This window comes from Vulpes lagopus, chromosome 1 (assembly GCF_018345385.1).
Source record: "Vulpes lagopus strain Blue_001 chromosome 1, ASM1834538v1, whole genome shotgun sequence".
Taxonomy (NCBI): domain Eukaryota; kingdom Metazoa; phylum Chordata; class Mammalia; order Carnivora; family Canidae; genus Vulpes; species Vulpes lagopus.
Window position 1 is genome coordinate 185,125,262 of NC_054824.1, and position 19,128 is coordinate 185,144,389.

The 19,128-nt window shown below is 47.2% G+C and overlaps 2 protein-coding genes across 12 annotated transcripts in view; one reads left to right on the forward strand and one right to left on the reverse strand.

The window, feature by feature from the left end:
- Positions 1-489: 489 nt before the first annotated feature.
- Positions 490-7,616, reverse strand: UBE2T (ubiquitin conjugating enzyme E2 T). 5 transcript variants are annotated; one of them, XM_041768659.1, is made up of 8 exons: positions 6,680-6,729; positions 6,433-6,540; positions 4,582-4,753; positions 3,959-4,028; positions 2,033-2,138; positions 1,819-1,917; positions 1,590-1,673; positions 490-857 (listed from the first exon to the last, which is right to left on the reverse strand). In XM_041768659.1, exons 3-8 carry the CDS (start codon positions 4,688-4,690, stop codon positions 732-734), a joined length of 594 nt encoding a protein of 197 aa, XP_041624593.1. In that variant the 5' UTR covers positions 4,691-4,753; positions 6,433-6,540; positions 6,680-6,729; the 3' UTR covers positions 490-731. The 5 variants fall into 5 exon arrangements, with proteins under 5 accessions (XP_041624593.1, XP_041624434.1, XP_041624691.1 ...); XM_041768500.1 differs by having other exon boundaries at positions 6,429-6,540; XM_041768757.1 differs by lacking the exons at positions 6,433-6,540; positions 6,680-6,729 and adding an exon at positions 7,589-7,616.
- Positions 7,617-12,555: 4,939 nt separating this feature from the next.
- PPP1R12B (protein phosphatase 1 regulatory subunit 12B) overlaps positions 12,556-19,128 on the forward strand; it is a 205,852-nt gene continuing 199,279 nt past the window's right edge. For 2 of the 7 annotated variants that reach the window (XM_041759164.1, XM_041759205.1), the window contains exon 1: positions 12,556-12,987. In XM_041759164.1, the coding sequence (XP_041615098.1) occupies positions 12,697-12,987 (291 nt within the window). In that variant the 5' untranslated portion in view covers positions 12,556-12,696. The remainder of the gene's footprint in view (positions 12,988-19,128) is intronic. The other 5 variants (XM_041759157.1, XM_041759183.1, XM_041759173.1 and 2 more) reach the window with 3 other exon arrangements.

Here is a 19,128-nt window from a genome sequence, read left to right on the forward strand (position 1 = left end):
AGTAATTCTGACCAGCTGTGTAAATCACAAAAAGTGAAAACTGGAAAAAAAAAAAAAAAAGTACACATTACCTTATTCCCCCATTGGGTTTTTTTTTTTTTTTTTTTTTTTTTTTTAAGATTTTATTTATTTATTCATGAGAGACAGAGGCAGAGGGAGAAGCAGGCTCCATGCAGGGAGCCTGATGCGGGACTCAATCCCGGGACCCCAGGATCACATCCTGAGCTGAAGGCAGGTGCTAAACCACTGAGCCACCCAGGCGTCCCCCACATTCTGTTAAAACTTCCGCAAACCTAGAATCCCTAAAAGCCTAGTGGTAACTGAATTGTTTCCAACAGCTATTTTACATCTACGTCAAACATTCAATGTCCCTAGTGATGTTAGTGAGTTGGCAAAATAAAAGACAACAATTCCAAATATTTTAACATTCTTACTATCTAGCTTTCTGGACGGTTTGCTCCCAGACACACATTCAGGATAAACACACACTCAACATTAAGTGGTTATTTATTTTTCAGGTTTAAAAGGTTTCAAAATACGTATGTACAAGTTAAATAAAACAAACTACCCTCCCGAGAATCAATGTAGAACAGAATACGTAAGTACACAAGGTCTGTTTTATAGGATATTAAAAGTGATAATGTCATCAAACACAAAGAAAAATTTCAAGAAAGACAGGCAACTTAGACCATCTTAACAAAGAATATATTAACTATGACCAGGACAAGCCCCTAAGCATCAGGGCAAAATTTCTTTTCTATGCTTCCCAGGGGCCTGGCTTTCCTTTTCTGTGCTGTGTTGCATACCCCCGAGTCACCAGCCTCCGGTAGATCATCAGGCATCTCTTCCTCATCAGCCTAAAAAGGAGCAGACACGGTAAAATGTAAGGTTCACACTAACACCAGGATGGAGAACAAAGTGCTGTAATATTATTTCCAAGTACTTCTTTGTTGCCTGTTGTATAGGATATTCCCTTCAAAAGCATCTTCCTCAATCTTTCTATGTTTTAAGTTTTTATTTCTTTTCACAAGTAACTGCTACTTAATGCAACCTGAAGGATGTTGTAATCCAGCAAGAACCAGCATATGCAAATCCTTGTCTTCCTAGCATTTGTACTGTTGAATGAGGAAGCTCTGTCCACTTAAACTGGGGAGATTTTTCCTTCTCCTTTCTACAAACGATCCCATAAGATATGTTAGTTTTCCCCTCTCTCCTATAACCTCTCTCATTCCTGATTCCTGCAATAGTCCCTTCTCGGTGTTAAACAAGAAAACTGAGAGACTCGGAGCTACTTCTCAGCTCTCCCTGCTAACTTCAAGAATATAAAAAAAAGACTAAGCAGATGATGCCTGCCCTCTAGTGTTGTCAACAGATGACAACTGTCAGGAAATAGCTCCTGCTGGTTGAGCTGCTAGGCTATTTTGTTGGATAATTATTTAGAAAGTTGTCATAGGTGAAAAAGACCAATCAGCTACTCTAGAGTACAGTACAAATTTGGCAAAGTTAATAACCACTTACACATGTACAGATAAATACACTTTTAATGGACTAACGACAGTAGCACAATCAGAACTGTACAATTACCATACCTCCTGTTTCTGTCTTGCATGCTTCTCTGTCCACTGCCTGGCATTCTTGAGGAAGACTGGCTTATTGTATTTAAATTCGGAGGACTGAGAGGAAATCAAAGAAGAGTCAATGGAGAGAAAAATGATTTGCAGTGGTTACGTTGCAGCTGCCACAGCTACCCTCACAAATGAAAAGTCAGAGGTATGAAGAAAGGAGGACCTGTGCTGCGGAGGAAAAGAGGACACTTACTATGTCTGCCATGAGCGGGTCATCAGGGTTGGGTTCCGACATGAGCAGCTGAATAGAAGTCAACACAGTTGCAATGTTGAGAGATGGTCTCCAGGCGCCCTATACACAGACAGATAAGCAGCTGCTTTTGTATTACTAAGAGTGTGATGCTCTAATTCAAGTTTTATAGATGGGAACCACAGAATGCTGTGTCCACCCTTGACCCTCCGCTCACCTTTGGTGGCAATTTGAGAACATCCAGACAAATCCTCCCGGCAGAATCAATGTTTGGATGATAGATGGGGGTCAGAAATCGGATCTGAGGAGGTTCAAAGGGGTACCTTTGAAAGCATAGGACAATGGGGAATTTTTATTAAAGTATTGCTTCATCATACACATATTACAAACAGCTTCCTGGTGACTAATCAGGAAGACAGCCTTTGAGAGGCAAACCTATTCTCTCCTCAAATTTTTATTATGAAACTTACAAACAATAGAAAAGTTGAAATAACAGCATTAAGAACACTCCTGTACCCACCACCTAGATCAACCACTTTAACCTCTAAATACTTCAGCACATATCTCCCAAGAGAAAAGTCATTCTCCTATATATCAGCAATATTATCAGTATACCTATGAAAAAATCAAAAATTTATTCCCCAGTATCATTTGCTCTTTAGATTTCATTTGCCCTCCACCCAGTTTTTTTTAGATAGGTTCTGAAAAACAGGATCCAATTAAGATTTATACATTGCATTTGTTTCTTTTTTTTTTTAAAGATTTATTCATCTGAGAGAGAGAGAGAGCACGCGAGCAAGCGCGCCCATGTGGGGGGGAGGGGTAAGAGAGGAAGAATCTTAAGCAGACCCCCCCACCCCCACCCCGATGAGCACAGAGCCCATGTAGGGCTCAATCCCACAACCCTGGGATCATGACCTGAGCCAAAATCAAGAGTCAGACACTTAACCAACTGAACCACCCTGGCGCGCGCCCCCCCACCCCCAATGCATTCAGTTATTATGCCTTTTTAGTGAGACTCAAGCTTTGGAAAATTTCCAGTCTATTTTCTGAACTGACATATCACATGATTATTAAGCTACTTTAACAAGTTTGGCCAGCATCTGACCTGGTGAATAGACATCTACATATTGACAGTTACACATTCATTTTTTCCTTTCCCCATTCTGCACAAAACCACAACTACAACTCCCCTGATGAGAACTAGAGGAGACCTGAATTAACAGAGAGACAGAAAGTAGACGGTGGTTGCCAGGTGCTGGGAGAAGGGGAGCAAGTTACTGTTGAATGGGTATGGAGTTTCAGTCTGGGAATATGAAGGTTTTGGGGATGGACTATGGTGACAGGTGCATACAGTACAACTGTACTTAATTCCACTGAACCAAACACTTAAAAAAATGGTTTAAATTATCAATTTTATGTGTCTCTTAGCAATGAAGAAATCCAGTAACGACATGATGGCATAAACTGAAAATACAAATTTCTTTTGTTTCCCACTTCATCAACTTCCAACTTCTCCAGAATCCTTGAACCCATTTTTCAAAATTAGTTTTCTTCTTAAGGCCCAGAAATGATTTTATTCCAGTCTTTTGTCCTATGCTCATGCATACTTAAGCCAGATTTGGGGGTTCCTGGATAACCCAGTGTATCAGTTGAGATGCCTTCAGTTGTGAAATGCAACTCAGACTGCTGACAGTACGACAAGGGGAAGAAAAGAGGGGCCTTAGATATGATCTAGTCCATTTTTAGAGATGGAATTTGAACTCCAGAGAGATTAAACTAACTTGCCCAAGGTCACATTAGATCATGGTAAGACTAGGATTAAAACCTAGGACCTTTAACTCCTACATTTAACATTCTACTACATTACTCTATCTTCCAATAATCATACTTTACCCTCTAAGTTTAGAATCTAATTCACTCTGGGTGCCTGGGTGGCTCAGTCCATTAAGCGTGCAACTCAATTTCCGCTCAGGTCATGACCTGATCAGCTGATCTTGATTTTGGATCAGGGTCGTTGAGATCAAGCCCCACACTGGGCGTAGAGCCTGCTTAAGATTCTCCCTTTTCCCTCTGCCCCTGCCCCACTCTGTATGTGCTCTCTCTCTGAAGCAAAACAAAACAAAAACTAATCCACACTAACCTCTCAGGAATGGTAACTTCCAGCTTGAAAACACCTTTTTCGTAAGGTGTGTCAGCCGCACCTAATATTTCTTAAAAGAAGAAATGAAGAGGTAATCGGATGATGTGAATGACCACACCAAACAGTACTAACAAAGTCTGAGGTCCTAAAGAAAAGCTGGGTCCAGAACAAGAAGTCTCTCAGGGGTTTAACAAGCTCTCATGCAATGCACTAATGTAATGTACCCCAAAAGCTGACAGTGTCAAACAAAGGACAAGATTAAAACAGAAGTTGGACGATACTGACCACAAGTCAGATATAAGCTGCAGACTTGTTTTGTCTGTACCGCAGCATTCTAATTATTTATGTTTCCTGCTGGCCTCAGTCATTTGAGAGGGTCATCTTTAGTCTAAACACTCCTTCAGAGCTGATGCCCAAAATCTCAGCTACAAATCAACAAAAGGTATAAAAAAAGGCCAAAGAAGAAACGTCAAGCAAACCTTTTATACAGACAAACAAATTAGGTTTAGAAGGACAGTGTGGCACTCTGACCTTGCCACCGTTCCCCTACTTTAGAATATACAAAGGTTCAGATTTCAGCATAATCTTTAATAGGGTGGTCATAGGCATGACATGATACCTACGAGCTCGCAGATCGTCCATTTGGTCGTTATCTTGCCAGCAAGTGATGCCTGGGGGTGGCTCTGTGGCTAACAAGTTCAGCTCTCTCTTTAGACGTGAAGCTCTCTGCATGGTCCCCAAGTAGAAGGAACACACGCAGTTCACTGTACCGCACTAGAAGCTGGTTGGGATTCACTAGGGAGAAAAGGGGCAACCGTGAAATAGGCAGCAATGGTAACTTGAGTTTTTAGCACATGGCTTCAATTTAGTGAAAAACAAAACACATTCTTCATATTAATCCCTATTCTGAGAAAGGAATCTGAGTTTTTCCCATTTCCTTCCTGCTATCTATTCAAACAAATTTTCAAAATAAAGGGTAAAAAATGCAAAACGTTCTACAAACAATAAAAACACTACAAGTTTCAATTAACGTCTGTTTCCACTGATGAATTACAAACTCACAAAGTGGAGCCGGGCTCTAATTTTGCTCCCCACTGCATCCTCAGTATGCCTGGCATAGAAAGGGCTTAACAGGTATTAGCTGTGGAAGGGAGTCGATACATGCTTTGTGAGAAGGGAATGAAAATCACGGAAACAGTCTCACTCTGAGATATTTCTAAGTGAATGCTACATGTCTGAGGTTCTCTCTTCCACATCCTCCCGATTCTTTAGAATTTCCAATCCTTTCCCCACCAACATTCAAATACGCTCAAAATCTCGCTCATCTAACACCCACACCAACACACACTTAACACCCTTCGTAATTCTAGTTCTCCCTCTAGCTGCTGCTCAAAGGACACTGATCTTTTTTTTTTTTTTTTTGAATTTTATTTATTTATTCATGAGAGACACAGAGAGAGAGGCAGAGACACAGGCAGAGGGAGAAACAGGCTCCATGCAGGGAGCCCGACGTGGGACTCGATCCTGGGACCCCGGGGTCACACCCTGGGGCAAAGGCAGGTGCTAAACCACTGAGCCACCTAGACGCCCCAACACCGATCTTTTGATATTATGAGTTAGGTATTCTACCTCCCAGTCTGTGGCTTTGTCTTCCCACTTTATTTGTGTCTTTTGACAGACACACAACTATTAACTTTAATATAATCTTAAAATCTTTTCCTTTACACTTACGTTTTTATGTATTAGTTTTCCTTACCCCCAAACTTAGGTATTTGCCTACATCTTCTTAATGTTTTACAAACGTAAGTCTTTAATGTAGTAGGAATTGATTTTTGTGCGTAGCGTGAGGCAGAGGTCAATTCTGGATCTTTTCCTCCATATGAATAAGCGAGTCTCCTAGTCCTTTTTATTGGAAGGGCCATCCTTTCCCCACCGATACGGTCATGAACTAAAATTTGCATATATGTGTGTGTGGATCTGTTTCGGGATTCTTCCATGTGTTCCACTGCTCACAACTGGATTATCTTTGAGCCAATACCTCACTGTTTGAATTAACTGTAGCTTATTAATAAGCCTTGATATCTATATCTATATCAATTATTGATATATATCAATAAGACCTGATATATAGTAACGTGAGTTCCTCCACCTTATTCTTTTTCTTCTGGAATGTCTTGGTTATTCTATTTTTTTTTTTTTGTCTTGGTTATTCTTGATCCTCTGCTCTTCCGCAGGTGTTTAAGAACCACCCCCTAAGGGATCCCTGGGTGGTGCAGTGGTTTAGCGCCTGTCTTTGGCCCAGGGCATGATCCTGGAGACCCGGGATTGAGTCCCACCTCGGGCTCCCGGTGCATGGAGCCTGCTTCTCCCTCTGCCTGTGTCTCTGCCTCTCTCTCTCTCTGTGACTATCATAAAAAAAAAATAAAAAAATAAAAAATAAAATAAAAGAATCACCCCCTAAAATACATACATACATCTCGGGATCTGGTTCTCAGTTTTGTGAACTTAAATTCAACTTGGCAGGAAACGCAGACTCGGTGGGGCTTAGATGTGCTGATTTATTCCAGGCTCGTTCACAAAGACTTAAACATTAAAAGGCCGAGTGATTAACTTGTACAACTACAGTAAAATTTTTAATTTTAATCCCATACATTCCCTGTTTAGCTATTTCTACCTGGGACGCCCGGTGGGGGGGGGGGGGGAGGCTCAGGGGTTGAGCACCTGCCTGCAGCCCAGGGCGTGACCCCGGGGTCCTGAGATCCAGTCCCGCATCCACTCCCTGCAGGGAGCCTGCTTCTCCCTCTGCCTGGGTCTCTGCCCCTCTCTCTCTCTCTCTCTGTGTCTCATGAATAAAAAAATAAATAAAATCTTTTAAAAACAGCAGACTGCGAAAGAGACTCAGACTGTAGCAATCTTTCAAGTCGGCCCAGATGCCCTAGGCGTGGGCCCATAAGGCCGTCGGTTTCGGAGGCCAGCGGTGCACGGATGCGCGCTGCTCTTCTCGGTCGGCTCCTCTCGGGGCTCCTCTCGGTCGGCGGGTCCTGAGACAGCGACCACAGGCAGGGGAGGGGGGGGGCAGGGGGGCGGCGGGCGGGGCAGGCCCAGGTCTCCCGCCAACACGGCCGGCGGGGGGCGCTCGCGGGGCCTCTCCGCGGTCCAGCCCCAGCCTGCGCCCGGGAAGCCCCCGCCCCCCGCACCCGCGCGGTCTCTCCCCCTTCACCCCTGCAGACGCCGCCGGCTGCCCCTCCCCCCCCCCCCCCGGTGACGCTGCCCAACCCTCAGCCCCGGGGGTGCTTTTTTTCCCTCTTTTTTAAGATTCTATTCATTCACTTGCAAGAGACGCAGGCCGGGACGGGGTGGGGGCAGGGTCCCCGCGGGGGCCCGACGCGGGGCTCGACCCCGCGACCCCGGGTCACGCCCGAGGCCGACGCGTCCGCGGAGCCCCGCCCCTCCCCCCAGGTCCCCTCAGGTCACGGGCACCCGGAGCTGATAGTCCCCGCCGGCGGCTCCTCCGCGCGCGGCTACAGGCCCCGGGGCGGCCACGCTTTACCTCCTCCCGTCTCCACCTCGGGATGGACGGCGCCCGCCGGGGGCCCCGCGCCCGCCGCCGACCCCACAGGTCCCGCTCACCTGCGCGCCCCGCCTCCCGCCTCCCGACGCACCTTGCGCGCCACGGCGGTTGGCGTCGCCCCGCCCCCGGGGACCCCTGGGGGCTTCCGATTGGCCGCGGCGAGCCCCGGGGGCGGGGCGACGCCTCCCATTGGCCAGCGCTCCGGGCGGGCTTCCGCTCCCGCCACTTTCAAATCGGAGCGCGCGTCGCCGTGCGCCAGTCCGCGGAGCTGCGGGTGGGGCGTGGGCCTGCGGGTTCTGACCGTGGCACCGCCGCCGCCGGAGCTGGGAGCCGCTGCAGCCCGCCCCCGGGAGGAGCAGTGACGGGACCGGACTCCGCGCTGCCGCAGGGCCTCCGCCTGGCGGGTTTGCGGCGTCGGAGGACACACCGGCGGGCGGCAGGGAAAGGGGCGCACGATGCGCCCGGGTAAGCATCGCCGCAGCAGAGCCCCGAGGGGCAGAACAGGCCGATGGGCCGCTCCGCGGGCTCCTCCCGACTCGGGTGCGCGGGCCTGGCGGAGGAAGCGCCGGGTGACGCCAGGCCCGCCTGGACTGCTCGGTCCCGGCTCCGTGAGCGCCCGAGCGGGGCCCGGCCTGAATCGAGAGGTCATCTGGAGGTCGCCTGGAGGTCATGTGGAGGTCGCCTGGCCTTGGGGGTCACTGGGCGCCTCCCACCCTCAGCTCGCTGCTCTCCGCTCCCTGTGTGGCTTCGGAGCCCCGGTGACCTATAGGAGCAACGGCCGGGGCGCCTGACCGTGCAGACCAGGGTGGCTCGGCCCCTGCCCTGGGTTCTGCATGTGGTCCGCAGCACCGAGCCCGAGCCCGAGCCCGAGCCCGAGCCCGAGCCCGCCGCAGGTGCGGGACCTGCCCTGCCGAGACCCACGCGTTGACCGGCTCCGCGTCCACGCCTCCACCTCGGGGGCCGCACGTTGGCTGTAAGAACGACTCAACTAGGGGAGCTTGTGCGTTGCAGACCAGAGGAATCCGGGGACCGGCCCATCCAACCTGCAGTTAGCTGCTGGGGCTTGGCATTTCTCGCTCGTATTTACTCGTCCTCGAGTGTCTTCTGTTGTAAATCAGGAGCCGGCCGCTTGTTTTACTACTTTGTTTTTACTCCTTCGACGCCTCCTTTATTTTCTTGCTTACCCCCAAATGCAGTTGTATTTTGATTCCAGTTCTGGTGGCTCTCTGAGAAACGAGCCTTTAAAATGCCTCTTGGAAAAGAGCAGCAGCTGTGCTGAGTCTGGTGGAAAGGCGAGATGGTATCATAAAACAAGCAAATGCCAGTAATTTTGGCAACCAAACAAAGGATCGAATAAAAGAAGAAAAGGTAGGGCAGCCCCCGTGGCTCAGAGGTTTAGCACCGCCTTCAGCCCAGGGTGTGATCCTGGAGTCCTGGGATCGAGTCCCACGTCGGGCTCCCTGCATGGAGCCTGCTTCTCCCTCTGCCTGTGTCTCTGCTTTCTCTCTCTCTCTCTTTCACTGTGTCTCTCATGAATAAATAAATAAAATCTTAAAAAAAAAAAAAAAGAAAGAAAAGAAAAGGTAAACTCACGGGCTAAATGTGCAGTTTCCATTTGACCACCAGAGGGAGGTCTGTTAACTGGCGAGAATAGAGGGCAGGCTGAAAAGCTTTCCTTACCATGTGCAGGTGTCCTTGCTTTTAAGAAGGGAGCATTCTAATATTGTGATTTATTTCTTAAGTGTATGTGTGGGGAAATATTTAACAAAAGTTTCTTTACACAAGAATCTATATGCATCATGCCTGGCTCACTTAGTACCTTGAAAAGCACAAAAATTATATTTTATTTATATATAGGATTGTCAGGATTTACTCATTTGGTTATAGAAGACTTTAGTATAGACTATTTGTTTAGTAAACCTAAACTATCTTGTTTGTTTAATGGGCTGATTATATAAAGTTTACTCTCAGAAAGTCCTGTTTTAGGGAAGATACTTCTGAGAAAAAGTTCTGCGACTTTAATTTTGAAAAACTTTTTGAGCCATTATACACAAATTAATTTTATTTTTTTCATGGCATAACTTTTTTTTTTTTTTTTTGGTTGAGCCAGTTAAATTACTCAGATTATAATAATTATTACTGCTTTTTGTAATGACATAGCTGAAGATACATTCCTCTCTTTTCAGGTAGGTATGTACTTAAATTATCCAAGGAACCTAGGACAGTCTCCAAAAAGCGTTATAGGGCAGCCCCGGTGGCGCAGCGGTTTGGCGCCGCCTGCAGCCCAGGGTGTGATCCTGGAGACGCGGGGTCGAGTCCCACGACCGGCTCCCTGCATGGAGCCTGCTTCTCCCTCTCCCTCTGCCTGTGTCTCTGCGCCTCTCTCTGTGTCTGTGAATAAATAAATAAAATCTTTAAAAAAACAAAAGGGGGGTATTATACTCTAACAACCTCAGAGGAGAAAAAAAGCAAATTAGATATAGTAAGGAAGTGTTTCCTGGAATTCCTAGTACAGAGGCTGAATTCTCCCTATTTAAATTTATCTCAAGAACGGAAGGATTTAACTTGGACTTGGCCAATGTTAGCTTATTTATACAATTGTAGCCAGATAGTTCTTCCCTGATTCTGAATGTGAAAATAATACAGCCAAAAGAAATGTAACATTATTGATCTCCTTGATTATTGATCAAGGAGATTGAAAATTTTACTCCAGTTAAAACATTAGAGGGACACCTGGGTGGGTCAGTGGTTAAGCCTCTGCCTTTGGCTCAGGGCGTGATCTCGGATCTGGGGGTCGAGTCCCACATGCTTTCTGCATGGAGCCTGCTTCTCCCTCTGCCTGTGTCTTTGCCTCTCTTTGTGTGTCTCATGAATAAAAAATAAGTAAAATCTTTAAAAGAAAAATTCTAGTCTAATTTTGGGGATAGAGATTACTAAAATACATTTTAAAAATTCTTATTAGAAAACCATTGTCAGTAAAATATACAGTTCAATTATACATACCTTATTTTTTTGAGGAGCTACTGTGTTTCAGAAACGTAATATTAAAATGGTAAATGTGGATTGCTGTCACAGATGTGCTTCCTGAGATTTCAGCAGTTTGTTTATGCCAAAACCTTGCCGCTCTTTACTTTTTTTGTCTACCATCTAGATTGGCAATGTTTAGCTGATGATGGTTTCTTGAAGACGGTTAAGCTTATAGCTAGGTATTCTTTCCTATCTGATATCTTTTATCCTATAGAGAGAGTTCTATTTGAGAGCTTGTGGACAATTTTATCCGCAAGAGGCTGAGTTGGAATAGAAGAGTTTCCATCTTGACAAGTTACAAAGTAAATCTCATACAGAATTTTTAATTGCAATAGGGGTGACAGGTTCTATAGTGACTAAATTATTGCACAATAGCAAGGAAAATGAAACTAAGGTATATTTTGTTGCATCTTGATTCTTTTTTTTCCCCCCTTTTTTTTAAGGAGGAAGAAGAAGTAGAGGGTGAGGGGCAGAAGGAGAGGGAGAGAGAGAATCTTGAACGGGCTCCACATGGAGTGCAAAGCCCAATGAGGGGCTGGATCTCACAAGCCTGAGATCATAACCTGAGCTGAAATCAAGAGTCAGACACTTAACTGAGTAAGCCACCCAGGTGCCCCCACATCTTGATTATTTTATTGCACATTGTTTTTCATTGTTCACAAAGATGCTGTAGTAAGAAAATTAGTATTTACAAAGTATTTAAGAATACCAAATAAGAGCATATTGTGGATGGACATCATATTCTTAAACATAATACTTTGCATTTGCATATTGTTTTCCATTTAATTCTCAGTTCATCTAGGGGAAGTTGAGTCACCCCACAAATGTTCACAATGGAATATAATAAAGTTTCCCTTTACAATGTCCTCATCACTTTTGTTATGTTTTTTAATGAAAAATTTTAAACATAAGACTATTTGAAAACTTACAGAACCTAATAATTGTATGTGTTCTCTTTCACTATGGACAGCACATTTAATTATGTCCAGGGCTAAAGCTGTGGCGGGGGGGCGGGGGGTGTCTAAGGTATTAAATCAATTATACAGATTTTATAATACAGATTTTATAATCACTTTAAATATGAAAATGTCCTCTTCGTTGCCTTAGGAGTTTAGTATGCCCCATAATTGTCTTGGCGGGAATCATGAAAGATAAGGCATCCACTCTCCTAAGCATTTAAGATCCGTGAAAAAGGTGAAGGAGGAGGAAGAAAGAAGAGAAATTAATATTTATCATGAACTGATTGTGTGCCTAGTACTAGGTAGCCTTGCACGTGGTATTGAATCCAAGGAGTATTCTGTGAAGTATTATTATTCCCACCTTACAAATAAGGAAAGAGCCTCGGGGGGGAAATCAAGTAACTTGTTGAGGGATGTGAATTCACTCTGAAATGAGAGCTCACGTTCTTTGCACCACGGTGGGATGCATCCTTCCCTGGATCCTTGTAGGGCCTAGAATATACCTGTCTGGTTGAAAGAATGTATGTATCATGTAACACTGTATGTGTCCATGCTCCGCCTCCCCGTGCACATTCATTTACATTCACTGTGATTAATACACATTACTGTATTATGTGTTATAACGTGAAGGAAACTCTAGATTTAGAACCAGGGCATAGATTTGAGTGTTTCGAGTACTTTCTGTCTGGTTTTCACCAACAGAAAGTCGAGATAATTTCTTCTGCTTCTCCACTTGGAAGCCCTGATGCGATCTTTAGGGAGCCCGGATTAGGCGGCCGTCGCCACAGGAATAAACTACAACTCCCGACATGCCTGACGAGGCGGGCGCCGGCCCGGGACCCAGTTCCAGCTTTAGGGCAAAGGTGACCCCTCTGGGTCCCGCGGCGAAGTAGGGGGCAGCCGGTCCTCGCCTCCTTCCTGGTGCATCCAGGGATTTGTAGTTCCCTCAAGGCCCCGGGGTGCCCTTGGGGTCCGCGTCTCACTACAAGTCCCGTGATGACCCGGGGCTCGGGCAGCGCCTGCGTGTTGAGGCCGCAGGCGCGTGCGGGCGGTGCTCCTGGCGGGAGGAGTAAAGATGGCGGCGCGGGGGTCTCCGCCTTCTGCTCCCGGCTGAGGCGCGCCGCGGGAGCCGCGCTCAGTCCCGGGGGGTGGTTCGAGCCGCAGCCGCGGAGGCCGGAGCCATGGCGGAGCTGGAGCACCTGGGCGGGAAGCGGGCCGAGTCGGCGCGAATGCGGCGGGCTGAGCAGCTTCGGCGCTGGCGGGGCTCGCTGACGGAGCAGGAGCCCGCGGAGCGGCGAGGCGCGGGGCGGCAGCCGCAGCCGCGTCGCGGGAGCCCCCGGGTCCGCTTCGAGGACGGAGCCGTCTTCCTGGCCGCCTGCTCCAGCGGGGACACCGACGAGGTGAAGAAGCTGCTGGCCAGGGGCGCCGACATCAACACGGTCAACGTGGACGGCTTGACAGCCCTGCACCAGGTGAGCGCCTGCGGGGAGCCGCGACCAGCCCGCGACCAGCCCGCGACCCTGCGGCCGCCCAGCACGGGCACCCGGGTCTCCACCTGCGGGCACCTGCGCACCCGGGTCTCCACCTGCGGCCGCGGGCGCCCGGGTCTCTCCTGCGGGCACCTGGGCGCCCGGGTCTCTCCCTGTGGCCACCTGGGCACACGGGTCTCTATCTACGGGCACCTGGGCGCCCGGGTCTCTATCTGCGGCCACCTGGGCACCCGGGTCTCTATCTGCGGCCACCTGGGCGCCCGGGTCTCTCCCTGTGGCCACCTGGGCACACGGGTCTCTATCTACGGGCACCTGGGCGCCCGGGTCTCTATCTGCGGCCACTTGGCCACCTGGGCACCCGGGTCTCTATCTGCGGCCACCTGGGCACCCGGGTCTCTTCTGCGGCCACCTGGGCACCCGGGTCTCTACTGCGGGCCACCTGGGCACCTGGGCACCCGGGTCTCTATCTGCGGCCACCTGGGCACCCGGGTCTCTACTGCGGGCCACCTGGGCACCCGGGTCTCTATCTGTGGCCACCTGGGCACCCGGGTCTCTATCTGCGGCCGCGGGCGCCCGGGTCTCTACCTGCGGGCACCTGGGCACCCGGGTCTCTATCTGCGGCCACCTGGGCACCCGGGTCTCTACTGCGGGCACCTGGGCACCCTGGTCTTTCCCTGCGGCCGCCCGGCGCCCGGGTCGGCGTGGTTCTCGGCCGCTTCCCCCGCGAAGCCAGGTCCTTCCGACCTCGGGGTCTCTACCTGCGGGGTAGAGCCCCCCCCCTCCCCGCTCGAGTCGTGGTCCCCGCCGACCCGCCCCGGCCGCACGGCCCCGCACGTAGCCCGGCCAGGGGCGTTCGTCCGGCGCGTCCGGGAGAATCCGCGTGTGGGGGCGCGACCCCGTGGGGCGGCCGGCGGCGCGGGGGGACGCAGACCTGTGCGGGCTTGCAGGACGCGGACCCCGCCGCCCTGGGAGGCCGGACGCTCGCTCGGAGCTTGGGGGATGCTCCGCTCTGCTCTTCTCTGCTCGCTGGCTTCCCTTTCCTTCCCTTTCCCCTTTCCCCTTCCCCCTTCCCCCTTCCCCCTTCCCCCTTCCCCCTTCCCCCTTCCCCCTTCCCCCTTCCCCCTTTCCCCTTCCCTTTCCCTCTCTTTTTTTAAATAGAACTCAGATGCCGTGTGCGTGGCTGTGTCGCGTGGGTGGCGGTCGCCCAGCAGCGCGGGGCGCAGCGGTGACACTTTCCCTCCCCGCGCAGCGCTCCCCGCACCTGCGGCCGCCGAGCCGCCCCCCAGGTGGGACTTCACGCACCTGGGGAGCTGGGGGCCGCACACCCGCCTGATCTTTCCCGCTTGTCTTTTTCTGCTTTGTGTACAAAGTGAGCGTGTTGGCGTGAGAATCCACTTTTTAAAAAATATTTTCTTTATTTATTCATGAGACCCACGTAGAGAGAGAGGCAGAGACACGGGCAGAGGGAGAAGCAGGCTCCCTGCGGAGAGCCCGGCCTGGGACTGCATCCCGGACCCGGGGTCACGCCCTGGGCCGCAGGCAGACGCTCCACCGCGGAGCTGCCGAGAATCCACTTCTTGGTAACAGTTCAATTCTGTGCCGTAGCACTTCCCTGAATGCATTAGGTCTAAAAGCATTCCTCACCATGTCTGCAGACCTCTTTCGGGTGGAAGGACCTTCTCTTCTCCTCATCCTATCTGTATCTGGGGTTGGTTGGTTTGGTTTTGGGTTTTTTGTTTGTTTTCTTACGGCTTATAATAGTGCCCCACCTAAGGTAGCAACCAACATTTGTATGGTCCTTCGCTGTTTAAAAATTCCCACATAGGCCTTCCCCTGTGTGAATTGCCGTTCTGATTCTTGAAGTAGGTGTGGCAAGCAGTGTTGTAATTCCCATTTTACAGATGAGGAATCTGAAGCTCAGAAAATGGTTACTTGTGCAAGATGACAAAGGAGACAAGTTGCCCTTAGGCATGGATTTTTCAGACTTAAATTCCAGAGCTTTATGTCTTACCTAATAAGCAGCTGCATATAAATAAGATAGGTGCTAAGAGGGCCATATTCATTGTTTTTAGTTTCTGAACTGTTTGAAAAGGTGAATATTTATTTTTCAGATATATTTGGGATGTTAAGGAGGTTGAGATCTAGATTGTGCAAGGAACCATTTCTTGGGCTCATAGATCATAGGGAAATAGAATCCAGCTTTCTGGTCCACATGCTCCTTTACTGAACCTCTGTTCTATCAAAGCACAGTTTTCTTTTCTTTCTTTTTTCTTTTCTTTTCTTTTCTTTTCTTTTCTTTTCTTTTCTTTTCAAGATTTTATTTATTCATGAGAGACAGAGAGAGACAGAGACACAGGCCGAGGGAGAAGCAGGCTTCATGCCTGGGTCTCCAGGATCATGCCCTGGGCCCAAGGCAGCGCCAAACCACTGGGCCACCCGGGCTGCACAAAGCACAGTTTTCTTAGTGCAACTCAGTAGCCCTGTTTCTTCTAAGGTGACTCTGCTACTTGAATCTGGTCCTTACCATGCACATTTTAATAATGCCCTGAGAAAAGCACCTGCTTTGAGGTTACCCTGGTATATCTCCTTCTCATACAAGGTAACCACTTTTCTGATTCCTTCTGAGACTGACCTTGGTGCCTTTCCTTCTGTCTTACCTACCATCCCAGATTGTGCAGTACAACTTCTCTCAATATGCTCTTCACATTCAGTAATCTCTTGAAATAGGAGAGGAAGGAGATGACAGCTATGAGGTTGTGTTTTTTTGCTTTGTTTTTGTTCTTTAAAAAATGCAAAACACCTGCATATGCAATATAGGCATTTGTCTCTGTTTATAGGCCTGGCAGTGAATTGAATTGAATAGGTATACTCAATACTAGACAAATTCAGCTGAAGATTAAGCTGCTCAAAGATTCGAGGCCAAACAGACCTTCTGTTGAGAAACCATCTCTTTGTTTGAATCAAGACAAGAGGCCTTTATTGGCTCAGGAACTCTTTTCCAAGTCAGTTTGTGGAGTGACAGTATGTTTCTCCATGCTCTAAAGAACTCTTTTAAGGTACATAAAAGGTTATTCAAAATGTGGGACTGGGACAGCCCGGGTGGCTCAGCGGTTTAGCACCGCCTTCAGCCCAGGGTGTGATCCTGGAGCCCTGGGATCGAGTCCCACATCAGGTTCCCTGCGTGGAGCCTGCTTCTCCCTCTGCCTGTGTCTCTGCCTCTCTCTCTCTCTCTGTGTCTCAAATGAATAAATAAATAAAATCTTAAAAACAAAAAAACAAAATATGGGACTGGAGCTGCCAGCAGCCAAACAACTTGCTTTGTGATTGATTGTCCTTCTGTGAAATGGAAAGTGGTACAATTATCTGAATTATTTAGTTAAAATATCCACGTTATATAAGTGATATGGTGCTCACTTTGGCAGTACATATAACTATATAAGCAGATATGAATTATCAGGATAATTGCTTTCTTTTCTCCCTTTTGGCCTCTGGACCAACTGTGAATTACCATCTTGGCATGTTGGAAGAAACCCCCAGATGTTATTGGTGGTTGATTTCTCTCCTCCCCCAACAAGGTCACAATAAATGATTTACACTTCAGGTTGTGGTGCCTTGATGCTACTTTTGACTTAGAGACCTTTCTTTCCTGGCAGCCTTTGCTTAGGCCACGAGGTGCTTAAGTCAATGATAAGCTCCAGGGGGCCTATTAATAATACTTGAAATAGACCGAGGTAAGAAATACCTCAAAAGGTTAGAACTTCTCTGATGAAAGCCTTAGATACTGATGCAGACTAACTAAACTCGGGTGAATAAATTGTGTTTGCCCTTAGTATCCCAGAGTCATCAATGAAGAAGACATTAATCTGATTATATAACCCTTGAAATCACTTGTTTGCTCACAAATTCCCATTTCATTATATATATATATACACACACACACATATATGCTATAAGTCATGAAGTATGGGTTGATAATTCTGTATGAGGTGATACTTCTTGAAATTTCTTCTATTTTTCTTTATTTATTTTGCAAGATTGTTATCACCTATCTTGGTGTCATTAGTATTACAATCTTGGGTGCTGTAGGGGTAGATACAGGCTCTTAAAACTGTATCTACCAAATTGTTGGGCTGCTGCAAGAGGCAGGTGCTTGCTTTCAGAAAGGAGATTTTTCTGGGATTTGTTAGAATGAGTACCTGCCTATTTCTTCAAAATATATTTTATTGACACTTGTAACTTTGTTGGGTGTAGTGAATACTAATGTCTGTCCACATAGAGACCAGAATGATTCTATACTTGACTCAGAAACTCAGGTCGGTTTTGTAATGGTCTCAGAGTCCAAGTATGGACTTCAGGGACACCCCAGACTGGAATTCAACTCCTAGGATTTTCTGTTATTCTAGAGCTGCCTCAATCTGACCCTACAGCTTCAGGGAGATTGAAATTATCTATTTCTCTGGAAGAAAGGTGCAGACAGAAACAGATGAGGGAAGGAGGAAAGGCAGAGCAATTTATATTCAGAGCAAGACAGAAGGAGCCTGTCCTTCTGATAACAGGATGATAACGTGTTCAGTTCAGTACAAAATAGTATGTATGTGTGTGGTATGGTATGGCGAAATAAAACTTGTATTCTTTCTATTTTTTTTTTTTTTTAATAATCTCCATGCCCAGTCTGGGCCTTGTACCCACAACCCTGAGATCGAGTCACATGTTTTGTCGACTGAGCCAGCCAGCTGCCCCTAAAACTTGTACTCTTAACCCTTTCTCTTTTATTCCAAGTTCATTACATATTCCTCTTATAGTTCCACCTATGAAATGACTTAGCCTTGCCCTACACATATTGATTAATTTTGCTAGTGTCAGGACCCAAGGCAGTATGGGATTAAGAAAATCCTTTTGGCTTCCTCATTATTGTGAATCTAGAACAGTCATCCTGAGTCATTTTAGTAGTTTACCTCTTCAGATTGGTTGATGTGATGCATCAGACTATGTTGGGCACCTGGCTCCTTGCCTTATGAGTGTTAGTCCCAAGTTTCCATGCCATAGTGGACCTCAAAGCCAGATTTGAAAAATAGGCTTATTTATATGGTGAGGGTTTTTATGTTTTGTTTTGGAGTACAGATGCAAGTGATTTTTATTTGTTCCCTAGCTAAATTTTTGTTGCCCATTCTTAAAGTCCTGTAGCACACTATCATTTGGGCTTATAGAACCCTCTGTGTGAGCATTTTTCAATAGGCAAACTGTCAGTGCATGTAGTTGAAGCACAATTCTCCTAAAGGTAGAAGGTTGGACAGGTCTTGTTGGTAAGCTAAAATTTAGTCATTGCTTGCTTATTTTTATTTTTAAATATTTTAAAATTAAAGTACACATTATATACAGTAAACTTCACCTTTTTTGCATAGAGGGTTCTGTGATTTGTGACAAACACATGCAACTGTGTAGTCACTACCCACAATCAACATGTAGAATGTTACCACCATCTCCAAGATTTCTTTGTGCTTCTTGTAGCCAACTCCTCCTCCCACCGCCACCCCCTGGCAGCCATTCATCGATGTTCTGTTCCCATAACCACAGTGCCGTATAGATGAATCATACAGCATGAAGCCTTTTGAATCTGGCTGCTTTCACTTGCTATAATGCATTGACATTCATCCATTTTGTTACACGTGTCAGTAGCTTACTGGTCTTTATTGCTGAGTGGTATTGCAGCATATGGAACTACTACAGTTTATCCATTCACTAGTTGAAGGACATTTGGATTATTTCCAGTTTTTAGTAATAATGAATAAAACTGCTAGAAACATTTGTGTACAGGTTGTTGTGTGGACATGTTTCATTTCACTTTGGTCAAATTCCCAGCAGTGGGGTAATAGTCCTGTGGCAATGAATATTTTACATTTTTAGAAAAGATTTTATTTATTTACTTACTTGAGAGAGTGAGCGAGAAGGTAGGAGGAGGGACAGAGAGAGGGACATGCAGACTCCATGCTGAGTGCAGAGCCTGACACAGGGCTCCATCTCATGACCCTGAGATCATGACCTGAGTCAGACGCTTAACCAACTAGCCACCCAGGCGCCCAAATGAATGTTTAACTTTAAAAGAAACTGCCAAACTTTTCCAAA

Excerpts from the sequence above, each read along its gene's own strand:
- UBE2T (XM_041768757.1), bottom strand. The coding sequence starts at position 4,690 with ATGCAGAGAGCTTCACGTCTAAAGAGAGAGCTGAACTTGTTAGCCACA. Across the intron at positions 4,029-4,581 it reads AATGGACGATCTGCGAGCTC|AAATATTAGGTGCGGCTGAC; the intron begins GTAGGTATCATG and ends TCTTCTTTTAAG. Across the intron at positions 858-1,589 it reads ATGCAAGACAGAAACAGGAG|GCTGATGAGGAAGAGATGCC; the intron begins GTATGGTAATTG and ends GCTCCTTTTTAG.